Source organism: Pangasianodon hypophthalmus, chromosome 16, assembly GCF_027358585.1.
Source record: "Pangasianodon hypophthalmus isolate fPanHyp1 chromosome 16, fPanHyp1.pri, whole genome shotgun sequence".
In the NCBI taxonomy this organism is placed as follows: domain Eukaryota; kingdom Metazoa; phylum Chordata; class Actinopteri; order Siluriformes; family Pangasiidae; genus Pangasianodon; species Pangasianodon hypophthalmus.
In genome coordinates this window covers 24,493,911-24,506,356 of record NC_069725.1, presented here as the reverse complement: position 1 = coordinate 24,506,356, position 12,446 = coordinate 24,493,911, and the positions used below count along the sequence as shown (strand labels likewise).

The following is a 12,446-nucleotide window of genomic DNA, read 5'->3' as shown; positions in this document are numbered from 1 at the left end:
ACAATAAAAAAAAAAGAAAACAGTTTTAAGTAAGCAGTAAAAATAGGCAGTAAAACATCATTATATTTATTATTTATAGGGAAAAAATAACAGCAATAAGAGATTTGGAAAAAAAATGGATGGTGTGATTTAGATATTGAAAAAGTTCAAATAAAACTAGTTTAGAAAGTTAACAAATAACACAAACGGTTCTGTTAAATTATTTAAATTACAAAAAAAATGAAATTTTTATGATGGTAAAGCACTAGCACACTGTAAACTGTTTGCATGTGAATGTAACTTTATTTTATGAAGTATAAGAAGTATAATCATTTATATCAGTGCTGTTATATTAATAATTTAATTTTATCTCCACTACTGTTTATTTAAAGACTCAGTAACCTAACACTTAGTTAGCCTAGCAGTCCCTAATGCTAGCATGAGTTAGCCTAGCAGATACTAATGCTAGCATGAGTTAGCCTAGCAGGTGGCTTTAATTCCAGCTTGTCAGTATCCAGGCAACGCGGTGACGCTTTGATGCCTCAGTGGGTGCGTCTCAAACCAGAGTCCTTTAAAGTGGCCCTGAAATGAAAATGTGTGTTTCAGAGCTTTTTGTTTCTGTTCTGCAGTGTTATGGATATAATAATTAAATAAAAAAAAAACAGCTTTAGAGATTTTTTATTTGAAAAAAGATGAACACTTTATGATGACTCATCCTGTACTAGTGAAGTGTTTGTCCAATTAAATGCTCTCTAGATCGTACTTGCCCCGCCCCCGGGGGGCGTGGCCTGCTGTACTGTAGCCTCTCATTAGCAGTGAACATGGTTCGTCTGTGTGTTTTTGGGCCGTGCGTCTTCTGTTCCCTTTTCTAACTGAGAGAATGATTGGAGTTTATTTGTTTGGAAGTGGGCGGAGTTTGTGCAGAGATTCCGTCTTCATACTCCGCCTCCATCACAGTAAAATCATTTTATTTACCACTCAGACGTGTCAGATGTCTCCTGGTCCGGGCGTCAGCTGGACCGCTCATCATCCGGGGCTGAGCCCGGTTTCTTCTCCATCAAAAAACTTTTAAAAACACTTCTAAATAGACTGTTTCCATGCATTTTGTCTTACATGTGAGGGCTAATTGCTTAAAACATGTGAAATTGGAGATGGAAGGAAGGGTTTGGATTTGATTTGGATTTGATATAATCTGCACATGAATAATCCAGTCACTCGATTGTCTCAAACCAGCGTCATATCAGATACCAAAGTACCAGAGCGATGATAATCTAAAACTTTTCAGCTATCTTACATGAGACTAGGCTAGTGTGGTGTCGCTAGTCAAGAGGAGGCACGACTACGCTAGCACTGAATGGGTTTAGCTGGATACAGTGCCATGTAAAGTACGTCAGCTGTGCTTTGCTCTGCTCATGTCATGGTCGTGTAACTCGGTGCTCGTGTAGACATTTACACAGCTCTGTTTTCCCGACTCAGTAAAAGAGCAGAAACTGAAACACTAACATCGTCTCATGCTAAGAAAAAAATCAGCGTATATCCATTTTCCTCTCATGCTAACTGACTGTGTGAGCGAGTGTTTGGCAGAATCGAGGTCTCTCAGCCAATAAGACACGAGTATTTCCACGTATTTTCCGGTAAACGCTGTCTGATTGCTTTTGTCTCCGTTCACTGAAGATAAAATACAACAATGCTGTCGTCTTTTACTGACGTTCAGTTACGTAGCGACAAACCGCTCCAAGTGGAGAAATATTCAGGGCTGAAGAAAAAATCTTCAGTCCTACATCCCCGAATGTCCAGGCCGGGTTACGGCCCTGCGCCGGTTCATGAGGACGCAGAACCTAATATTCATGTCTCATTAGTGTTTATTACTGGAACATCAGCCACTTTAGGGAAGAAAAATCTGATCTTTGAGCAACAGAGATGCAAAAAAAGTCAAAATTACAACATGGCCGCAGCAGAGTCATGAGACAGCACTAGGGAGCAAGTTCAGCAGCTCTCCTTCAGTTTCAGACACACCCTGAGCTCTCTGCTGCCCGTGACCCCTGTGCAGGGCAGTGGGGTGACAGACTCCGCCCCCGCGCTCGCGCTCGCGCTGCTGAGTTTAACGGAGCGGTTCAGGCGCAGGAGCGAGCGGAGGCGCGCGCAGGGCATGTGACCGGGTGTCAGGGCTGAAACTAAACCAAAAACACAAAATTACAACCTGTGTGAATGTTTCTGGTTTAGCTTCCGGTTTGTGCGCTTTGATGTTGCCGCGCGCTTTGGGTGTCGGAGATATTTAAAGCGCGCGAGAGAGAGAGAGAGAGAGAGAGAGAGAGAGCGCGAGCGGTTCCGCTGCACCGGATGCGGGTGTAAAGTTACTGACCTGCAGCCAAGAGGTAAGAGCAGCTCTCAGCCCCACAGGAGGAAGTGCTTACAGTGGGCATAAAGTTCATCTGACCTCCAGCATGTTCAGTTTCCTGCAGACTTTAGTGATCAGCTACTCTAACACACACACACACACACACACAGAGTGCACATGTATTAACCTTTGTGTTCACTGATACTTTTATCATCCAGAAAATGATTGCTGAAATGAGGAAAAGCAGGAAAATGAAACAACAAAAATACATTTTCTCTTTTTTCAGCTTTATTTATTTATTTGCTTGAATTTTTATGTATTTGTTTGTTGATTTACTTGCTTACTTATTTATTTATTTGTTTCTGGTTGTTTGTTTACTTGCTTTTTTGCATGCTTGTTTGTTTAGTGCATTTCTAACACACACAGTTGCTTTATAAAATATGGAACATAAATTTAAAATAAAATTAACACTGAAACGTTTCTGTAACATAATATCATATATAATGTATAATAATGATATAGTAATATATAATATAGTAGTAGTGCCCTGCCTTAGTGTGTGTGTGTGTGTGTGTGTTATGGAGCACTTGTATGATCACAGCTGGTTACATATGTGTTAGAGTGAACAGTTTGCGTGCTAAAAGTTTGCGAATTCTACAAAATTTGTGTAATATGACAAAAAAACTGCACTGTAGAATTTTTGTAGAGAAATTGTTCAGCACTTCAGCAGAATAAGACTAATGTTGTGTTCGCTTTACGTCTTCCTTTGGTGGATGGACTGATACATCATAGAGAGATGTTTACTTGTGTATACATTTTAATGAACACTCCTCTGTGTGTGTGTGTGTGTGTGTGTGTGTGAGAGAGAGAGATGTGGGTCATGTCACACTCGTCCTATAAGCTCTTAGATCAGATGGAATTAAGGTCCAGCAACAAGTGTGTGTGAAAGCTGCTGACACACACAGCGCAGGGCTTTGGGGCCGGAGTGTGAACAAGTTCCTATAGTCTGGGTGTTTAATCCATATTCACTCTGTGCTGTAACACGCACACACACACATACACACACACACACACACATTGAATGAAGCCTGCAAGTTGTAATATTGACAAAAATAAAACAGGAAATTCAGTGTATTATGGAATCTGAAACTTCGTAACTGTTCATATGAGTTAGTTCTCATCATGAGAAATGAGAAATGACTCCGCTGTTCACTTAAACAGATTAAAAATCGTGTGTAATCGTTGATGTGGTGAAGTTTTCTGTAAGGAGAAATGTGTTTATGTAACGTGTATGGAAGGAGTCTCCAGTGTCAGCGCTTTGTAACAGTCAGAGGTAAAGCTGGAACTGTAAGTTTTCCGACGTCTTCAGGACAGAGGAGTTTACGCTTCTTTGCGGTTTCTCACTAACATGCGGAACAAGCTGTGATTATTTTATCTTATTAACTTGAAGAGAGAGAATAAAGAGACTCTGGTGAGGGAACGAGTGTTTATAGCTGCTGTAACGTAAGCGACAACAGAAACTAACTCGCTTTGTTACACAACATTAAGAACAAATAAAAGGATGTGGTGTAAGAGGAATAAAACACTTGGGGACCTGCTGTTACAGGAAGTTAATCAGCTTTAGGGGGGTCACAGTAACTGTACTTCATCATTCCACCTCATGGTTTTATTCTTTTCTTTTCTGTTTTCTCTTTTTCATAATTATAGGATAATAAAGTAAGAGTGTTGCCATGGATACGGTGCTTCACCTCATCAATGACACAGCAGAGTTTTACAAATGGAGCCTTACCATAGCAGGTAACTGTCTGTCTGCGTGTCTGTCTGTCTGTCTCTCTCTCTCTCTCTCTCTCTGTCTGTCTGTCTGTCTGTCTGTCTCCCCACTAAGTTTGAGGTTCTGTGTGTGTTTGTCTTAGACAAGCGGGTGGAGCAATGGCCGATGATGTCATCGCCCCTCCCCACACTGGGCTTTAGCATGCTGTATTTGCTCTTCCTGTGGGCGGGGCCTCGTTACATGCAGCACCGAGACGCTTTCAAACTGCGCAAAACTCTCATCATCTACAACTTCAGCATGGTGCTGCTCAACTTCTACATCTGCAAAGAGGTGCGCTGTCTTCCATCACTCTTCATCCATCCGTTCCTACATCCATCTATCTGTCCATCAGTCTATCCATCTTTCCATCACTCCATTTATCAGTCTGCCTATCCATCTGTCACTTCATCAATCCATCTGTCTATCTGTTTATCTGTCCATCCCTTCATCCATCCATCTGTCCATCCAACCACCTATACATCCATTCATCCATCCATCTACTTGTCCATCAATCCATTCCTTCATCCATAAATCATTTTAATCATCTATCCTACCATCCATCTCTCCATCACCTCTTTAATTATTATTCCATTCATCCACCCATCCACCCCTCAATCCAATCCCTCATTCATTCACTATCCTTCTGACACCCATCCCTCTGTTCAGCCCTTCATCAATCTCTCTCTGCCCATTTCCTGTTCATTCTTTCTTCCATCTATCCATATCTCTATCATACCAATCCATTCAAGATCTCACATTTATCCCTCTGTTCATCCATCCATTTATTCTTCTATCTTCCATCTCTTAGCCGTCCACTCAGGAATCTCTCTCTCTATCCTCCTTCATATCTGAGTCTGTTCATCAGTTACCAAACTCTCATATAATTAGAAGCATCCAAATTAGCCTTCTAGCCTTTCATCCATTTCACCCTGAATGCATCCTTTTCTTTCTCTCTCTCTCTCTCTCTCTCTCTCTCCAGCTGTTGTTGGGTTCCAGGGCAGCGGGATACAGCTACCTCTGCCAGCCTGTCAACTATTCCAATGACGTCAACGAAGTTAGGGTGAGAAACACACACACACACACACACACACACACCAGATCAGTAGGTTATTTCAGTTGAAAGGAACGTGAAGGAAACTCAATCTTTTTATCACATGGTGAGAGTGTGGAGATTAAATAAATCATGGCCAGGAGGGGGCGCTGTGTTACAGTCACACACTGAACCAGCACGGACACACACACACTGTACGCTCCACGCTAACACGTCTGAGGAAACTCTCTCCGAGCTCGTCACATGAGCGCGTAAATATTTGATAGTCTCTGAGTGAAGCTTAGTGCACAGTGCTGGGTAGAGGAGCATGTCGCCTCTCTGACCTTTGACCTGTGTGCTGCTGACCTTAATCCAGTTAACGTCTGCTCTGAGCCGGTGTTTCTCATTTGTTCTTGTGCTCTAATGCACATGCTTAATGTCGTCCTTCACTGTCTAAATGCTATTTTATAAAGGATTCGTTTTCTGCATGTGTGTGTTCAGTAATGTTGCTGGAGATCATTTAAAGTCATTCTGATCGAATTCATGTGATATAAGTGAGCTCTGAATAAAGCACAGAGATGGTCATGATGTACAAATGCTCACCACACTAAAAATACTACACACACCTCATTGTAATACACACTCATGTGGCCACACAGGTCGAGCATCAGTAGGTCACATGACCATACCATGTCTGTAGTGTGTACCTGTGCTAGGAACTTGGTAACCTCTTCCGCATTTTATTGCTGTGTGTTTTAAACTTTTGGTTTTGGAGAAAAGAGAAAAGATCAAGCGCTTCCTGGAGCGTCTTTATCCTGAAGAAAAAAAACGCAAAACCTCTTTTCCCACAGGATATAACACAATCTTTACCAACATGTCACAAAATCTGTAAAACATTACTGACATGACGGATTCAGAATAAAATCCCAGAGATACTCTGGGAATAATTACTTTACACACCTGCACATGGAAAACTATTCCAGTCTGAGTAAGGGTTAAGCTGCACACCAGAGCACAGATGCCACAGTGACCAAATTTAATATTAGTGATGGATAACCTTTTTAGTTCTTATATTTCACCACAACTGTGCATTTGTGTGTAGAAACCTTATATTGTTGCTGTGTGTGTGTGTGTGGGTGTGTAGATAGCGTCGGCTCTGTGGTGGTACTACATCTCTAAAGGTGTGGAGTTTTTAGACACGGTGTTCTTCATCATGAGGAAGAAGTTTAACCAGATCAGCTTCCTGCACGTCTACCACCACTGCACCATGTTCATCCTCTGGTGGATTGGCGTCAAATGGGTCCCTGGAGGCCAGTGTGAGAACACACACACACACCCACACACACACACACACGCACCCACACACACACACACGCACCCACACACACAGTAGTGGAGTGGAGAGATGGAGTTGATCGTTGTAGCAGATGAGGAAAGACAGACTGGCAGGAGAGTCACTGGGGGTCAATATTAATGATTGTTAGAGGAACAGAAGTGTGTTGAGGTCTGGAGTGTGTTTTAAGGAGGAGATGAGGGTTGAAGCAGATGCTCCAGTCTAATGCCTTCTTAGTGTATAAGGCAGATTATATACTCTTTACTTTTTGAGGCTTGTCTTAAAGCAGAAGACTGTAAAGCCCTGAAACCCACTTGTTTACAAATCAATGAAGGGGACAAAAAAAACCCAATTTGCCATACGATGTGTGAATCTGAAAAAGGAATTCGCTCGTACTAAGTTGACATTTGTGTAGCGAGGCCAAAATTGTTATATGTTTTGGTAGCTCAAAGCACAAAACTGGAAAATCTCCCAGAAGTCCCAGATTGGACCACCTCACAACAATACGGTTTAACATGCGTCTACTGCAAACTGCATGTTCACTCACGAGCAAGTGGTGGTTTATGGACTGATTTTTACAGGCTCCTGTAGCTGTTCTACACGATACGACTACATCAATGTTTACAGCTTAAAGCAGAGGAGAGGTCTTCATGCCCTCTAGTAAAAAAAAAAAAAAAAAAAAAAAAAAAAACCAAATAACCTTGACGTTCCGTTTGATTTTCACACGTAAAAGTAATTGTAAACATGTTTACAGTTAGGATTAGTTTTCATAGATGGTTTATAAAAGTTCTTTTGTTTTTTCAGAAAATGAGTAAATGTTAAAATAAAAAAACAAAAAATCTGAAGTGCCACAATGGCTGACTTTAGGCTAGTTCTTTATTTCCTCCAGTGTTCAGCAGCCAATCAGCTCAGCCCAGGTTTTTCTCTGTCCAATCACAGAAGTACTGAAAGCTGTGCTACTCACCCTTTAACCTGGTTTGTTGTGTTTATTACCTCGTTTCCTCACAGCATTTTTCGGTGCGACTATAAACTCGGGGATCCACGTGCTGATGTACAGCTACTACGGTCTCGCCGCCGTCGGACCGCACATGCACAAATACCTTTGGTGGAAGAAATACCTCACTATCATTCAGATGGTAAACACACTCATCACATGCTTACCACACACCCACCACACACCCATCACTCACTCAACACATACTGATCACACACCCATCACTCACTCAACACATACTGATCACACACTCATTCCAAACACATCTCATGCTCCTCAAAATTATACCAAACAGACACTACACGCTAATCATATCTCATCACACACTCACCACATCCTCATCACACACTCATCACACTCTCAACCACACTCATCACACTCTCATCACACACTCATCTGGATCTGTGTGTGTTATAGATCCAGTTCCACGTCACTATCGGTCACGCGGCTCATTCGCTGTACTCCAGCTGCCCGTTCCCAGCGTGGATGCAGTGGGCGCTCATCGCCTACGCCATCACCTTCATCATCCTCTTTGCCAACTTCTACTACCAGACCTACCGCCTCCGGCCGCGTTCTAAATCACCCAAGAGCGCCTCCAACGGTGTCACCGTCTCCGCCATGACCAACGGCTCAGCGATGAGTGTGGAGCACGCAGAGGAGAATGGCAAGAAACACAAGAAGGAACGAACAAAGAGGGAGTGAAGGAAGGAGAGAGGAGCGCTGGGAACTTTGCATCGGTGGGACTGTGGGGTTTTTAAAGGGAAGTAGTGTGTGTGGGCTGTTTGTTGATGGGCTAGATGGTGTCTACAAAACCGATAACTATGCTAAGTGTGTAACTGTTAGGGGAAAAAGAGAAATGATTCATGCAGATTGACGGCTGCCATTTTACTGGATACGATTTTATTTATTTATTATTTATTTATTTTCAGGCGTGCGCTGATCATCTGTTATAATATTTATTACAATATTCACTCTGCATGGATCATCGTAATTTTCCGCAGACGATCCATAAATCTACTGCTAATCTGTCATGTTTAATTTACTATTGTAAACAGTGGCAGAGTTTTCTGAAGTGTAATTGCGATATGGAAACGATATATCGGCACGTGCATGTTTATTAAATTAAATCTCAGGAAACACATCGAGATCAGACACAAAAATAAACCAAAGGAAATTATATCAGGTTCTGTGCTAATGTTCAGACACAACCTTAGGCATAATGACATATTTAAATAATTTAGAGTAATTAGAGACACTGGTTTCCTCTGACTTTTATTCCAGTGTGTGTGTGTGTGTGTGTGTGTGTGTGTGTTTGTGAGGCTGCTTTAACACTAGCTGTTTTGTTCACTGTTGAGGAGAAGGAATGTGTAAGAGTAAAAGTTTCAGTAAAGTACAGATCTTCCAAATCACTAATTAAGTACCTTAAGAAAGTACAGCGATCACCGAGCACTGTTTTTGTTCGCATCATGCACCACAGTGAGAATCAGAAACTTCACATATTAAATAATTTGTGTAAATACGACCTCTGAGGGCTGAGCGTGATCGTACTGAAGTTCACTCCAAACACACTCTTGTAGCGCTGTGTAGATTTAGGGAGTGTTCAGCTGGAGCACTTTCTCTGAGCTGTTATCTGGTTAGTGTACATTCTGCTTGCTGACCTCTTATAAGATGATGTTTATTAATGTGTAATTAGCAGCAGAAGTAATTTTATTATAAATAAAGTAAGCATTTAGAGCTGTAGTGGTTGAGAACTCTTTACAGTCTATTGACCAGTGTAGTGTGTGGACTGCTGATCTTCTTCCAGCTCGTTAGATTTAAAATCAAACAATGACGAGCACTGTTGCTTTTCGTATCTTATTAATTATGTGCAGAATATCACCTTTAATCTGAGATAATAAAGTGCACAGTTTACTTTTTTACACCTAATGTAGTTGATCAGTAGGATCACTGGAGCTATAAGGCTAATATTTCTAACAAGTCATAGAATTGTATAGCTCTAGATTTCACTTTTGGCGAAACTATTACTACGTAAGCACGGGTTTATTAATAATTTCCCTAAAATATTTGTACTCTGTAGAAAAAAAAAATTACCTTTTGGATGTTTATTGGTTAAACTGAGGACAATTCAAGTGACTAAAGATCAACATCGTCATCATTAAACCTCCGTTAGTGTTTACGCTTTACTGAATTTTAAGAGTTTATAGCATAGAAAGTTTTTTCGTTCATGTCCTTTTACGAATAATTTCCCCCAACAACGGATAAAACAGTGTTACATAACATAAAACCTGTTAACCAAATAAACTGTACCTATGGCTTTATAAGTATTTCCACAGATTATTTTTGCAAGCTTTGTGTGTGTGTGTGTGTGTGTGTGTGTGTGCGCGCGTTTCTGTGGATTTATATAGGAAATGTAGCTGAAAGCTTTTTTTTCTTTTTTTAACCATTGTTTTGATGGAACTGCTGAAAATAGCAAATGTCTGCTGATGGAAAAAAAAAAAGAATAAACAGGATGCCAGTGACTGGTTCTGTCGTTCTTTAATAAATAAAAATCATAATTGTTGGTCAATTGCTGTAGTATAAGGGGAATAAAACACTTGCGGACGTGCTCTTATAGGAAAGTAATCATCTTCAGGGTGGTATCAGTTTCTGGCACCTGATCTTCATCCACATGGATGTACCGTAATAAACTGTGAGAAAATACTTGCAGATTATCATGATACAGATATGTAGATTTAATACTTAACATTTGTCTCAGGTCTGATCTGAAACATTTACTGTGGATTTTTTTTAGTTATGAGACTCTGAAGCTGCTCTCCAAACTTGTCTCCTCGTCTCTCTCAGGGTGACAGAGGACAGAGCTGTATGACTTAAAGCGCTCAATTCAGGAAGATCTAACCTAAGCAGACTGGCAAATTGGCTTTAGCTGTAAAAGAGCTTACACACACACACACACACACACACGCACACACAGACACACGTCATGCTTAGAGGTTACAGAGGAGAGCGGGTCAGTGGGGAGGTGAAGGAGCGTCTTTAGTCCACTAAGCATGGTGAGGACACTGAACACCAGCTAAACGACAGTCAGGTTTTGGTAAACTATTTTGATAATTTATTTTAGTGTGTGTTTAACAGTTTTGTGTTTTCACTCCTGAATCAAAATAATCAATAAAAGCGTGTTGTGGTGGTCCAAAGTTATTTATATTCTTATAACAGCACATCCCCAAGTGTTTTCTTTCTCTTATACCACAGCAGTTTGCCAACAATTACATTTTTTAATTAAAGAATGGCATGTAGTACTTTTTGTCCATGTTTAGTTACATTTAATGTTATGGAACATATGTGAAACAAATTAGTTCCTGTTGTCACTTATGTTATAGCAGCTATAAACAGTCGTTCCCTCACCAGTGTCTCTTTTTTCTCTCTCTTGAAGTTAATAAGACAGAAAAGCACAGCTTATCATGTTACTGAGAAACTTGAAAGCTCAGAGACAACCATAGTGAAGAAACTTAAGTCGCTGAACGTTCTTTGTTTTAAACTTTTATCCATGTTCCTGCAAGAGAAGGAAGCTCTTATATACGTATACTGCACCTTTTTAATATATTATGAAAATGCAGGAGCTTAGTGAATGGAAAGAGCTTGTATATGACAGGTAAACTTATTTAATTTTAAAGAAATAATTTATTTTATTTACAACTTATTTAGGCGACGAACACAGATATGTTCATCTACACTCTTCATCTCTTTCATTACAATATCAAGCAAATGGATTCTGTTGGTTAAGTGGGTCGAGGCCGACAAATTAGTCTCTCTCTCTCTCTCTCACACTCACACACACACACACACACAGATCAGGGATTGTGCAGTAAGAGGATTGGGGATTGTCCAGTTTTCCACTGGGCCACTTACCATAATGCAGACTCACCTCAGTGTTAAACCTGTTCAGCTGTTCACCACAAACAGCTTTTATTTCACCTGGAAACACTAATGCAGTTCTGTCTCACTGTATTTCTCCAACAGGACTCCATCATTCTCCACCAGTCCAAACCAGGAGTCTTCAATCTTATCCACAAAGGACCGGTTGGTGGCTGCAGACTTTCATTCCAGCCAAGAACCAGATTCCACTTGTTTAATCAGTTCATCGTGGTCTCCAATCAACTATCAGTTGTGCCTCCGATTAGGCTGGAATGAAAGCCTGCAGCCACACCGGGCCTTCGCGGAGAAGACTGAAGACCCCTGATCCAAACACAGTGTATCTGTATGGACTGAAAGTAGTAAAGATGAAGCAATAAACTGACAACTCTGTGTATATAAATATAAAGCCAGTGGTGTTGAGCAGGACATCTGACATGACTTTAGTTTCATATCCAGAAGATCTCGGTTTTAAATGGATTCTTTGAATTACAAAGATGAAGTAAAGACATGCCTCACTGTCCTCAGATCCACAGCTCCCTCTAGTGGTCAGACATCTCATCATCCACAACTCAGAATATCACAACTCTCAGAAAACCTGCCTCAGATAACATCAAATTACTTTTAATTGGTTCAGGAGGAAATTTCCTCTCATATTTTCATATATTCATCATCTCAGTGTTGGAGCCACACAGCTGGAGGAGATTAAAATAAAGTTAACAACACCCTTGTATTTATACCTGTTTAAACATTTTAAACTGGGAAATCTTTTACACATTTTTACAGCTAGCTGTTGGCTAGAGAGAGAAAATGAAAGTGATTTGCTTTGGTGATTTAAATATTAAACCAAACTTGAATAATCAACATAATATATAGTATATAGTGTATTTTGTCTATTTTGGCTTTTTGTAAAGAAACCAAACGTTTATTTTTAACCCTAAACACATTGCTAGTTCGATGCTAACTTTCAAAACTGGGTCACCATGGCAACCTATCTGTAGCCCACAAACACCCCGGAAGTGACTGATTCATTTAATTATTAAATTAGAGCAC

The 12,446-nt window shown here is 40.5% G+C and overlaps 1 protein-coding gene across 1 annotated transcript; it reads left to right on the top strand.

The window, feature by feature from the left end:
- Nucleotides 1-1,454: 1,454 nt before the first annotated feature.
- elovl4b (ELOVL fatty acid elongase 4b) lies at nucleotides 1,455-10,003 on the top strand. Its single transcript, XM_026920906.3, has 7 exons — nucleotides 1,455-2,354; nucleotides 4,025-4,114; nucleotides 4,231-4,418; nucleotides 5,107-5,187; nucleotides 6,302-6,473; nucleotides 7,499-7,626; nucleotides 7,902-10,003. Exons 2-7 carry the CDS (start codon nucleotides 4,048-4,050, stop codon nucleotides 8,184-8,186), a joined length of 921 nt encoding a protein of 306 aa, XP_026776707.1. The 5' UTR covers nucleotides 1,455-2,354; nucleotides 4,025-4,047; the 3' UTR covers nucleotides 8,187-10,003.
- Nucleotides 10,004-12,446: the final 2,443 nt, after the last annotated feature.

Coding starts and splice junctions, on each gene's coding strand:
- elovl4b (XM_026920906.3), top strand. CDS start 4,048: ATGGATACGGTGCTTCACCTCATCAATGACACAGCAGAGTTTTACAAA. Junction 6,474..7,498: donor ATGGGTCCCTGGAGGCCAGT/GTGAGAACACAC, acceptor GTTTCCTCACAG/CATTTTTCGGTGCGACTATA. Junction 7,627..7,901: donor ACCTCACTATCATTCAGATG/GTAAACACACTC, acceptor TGTGTGTTATAG/ATCCAGTTCCACGTCACTAT.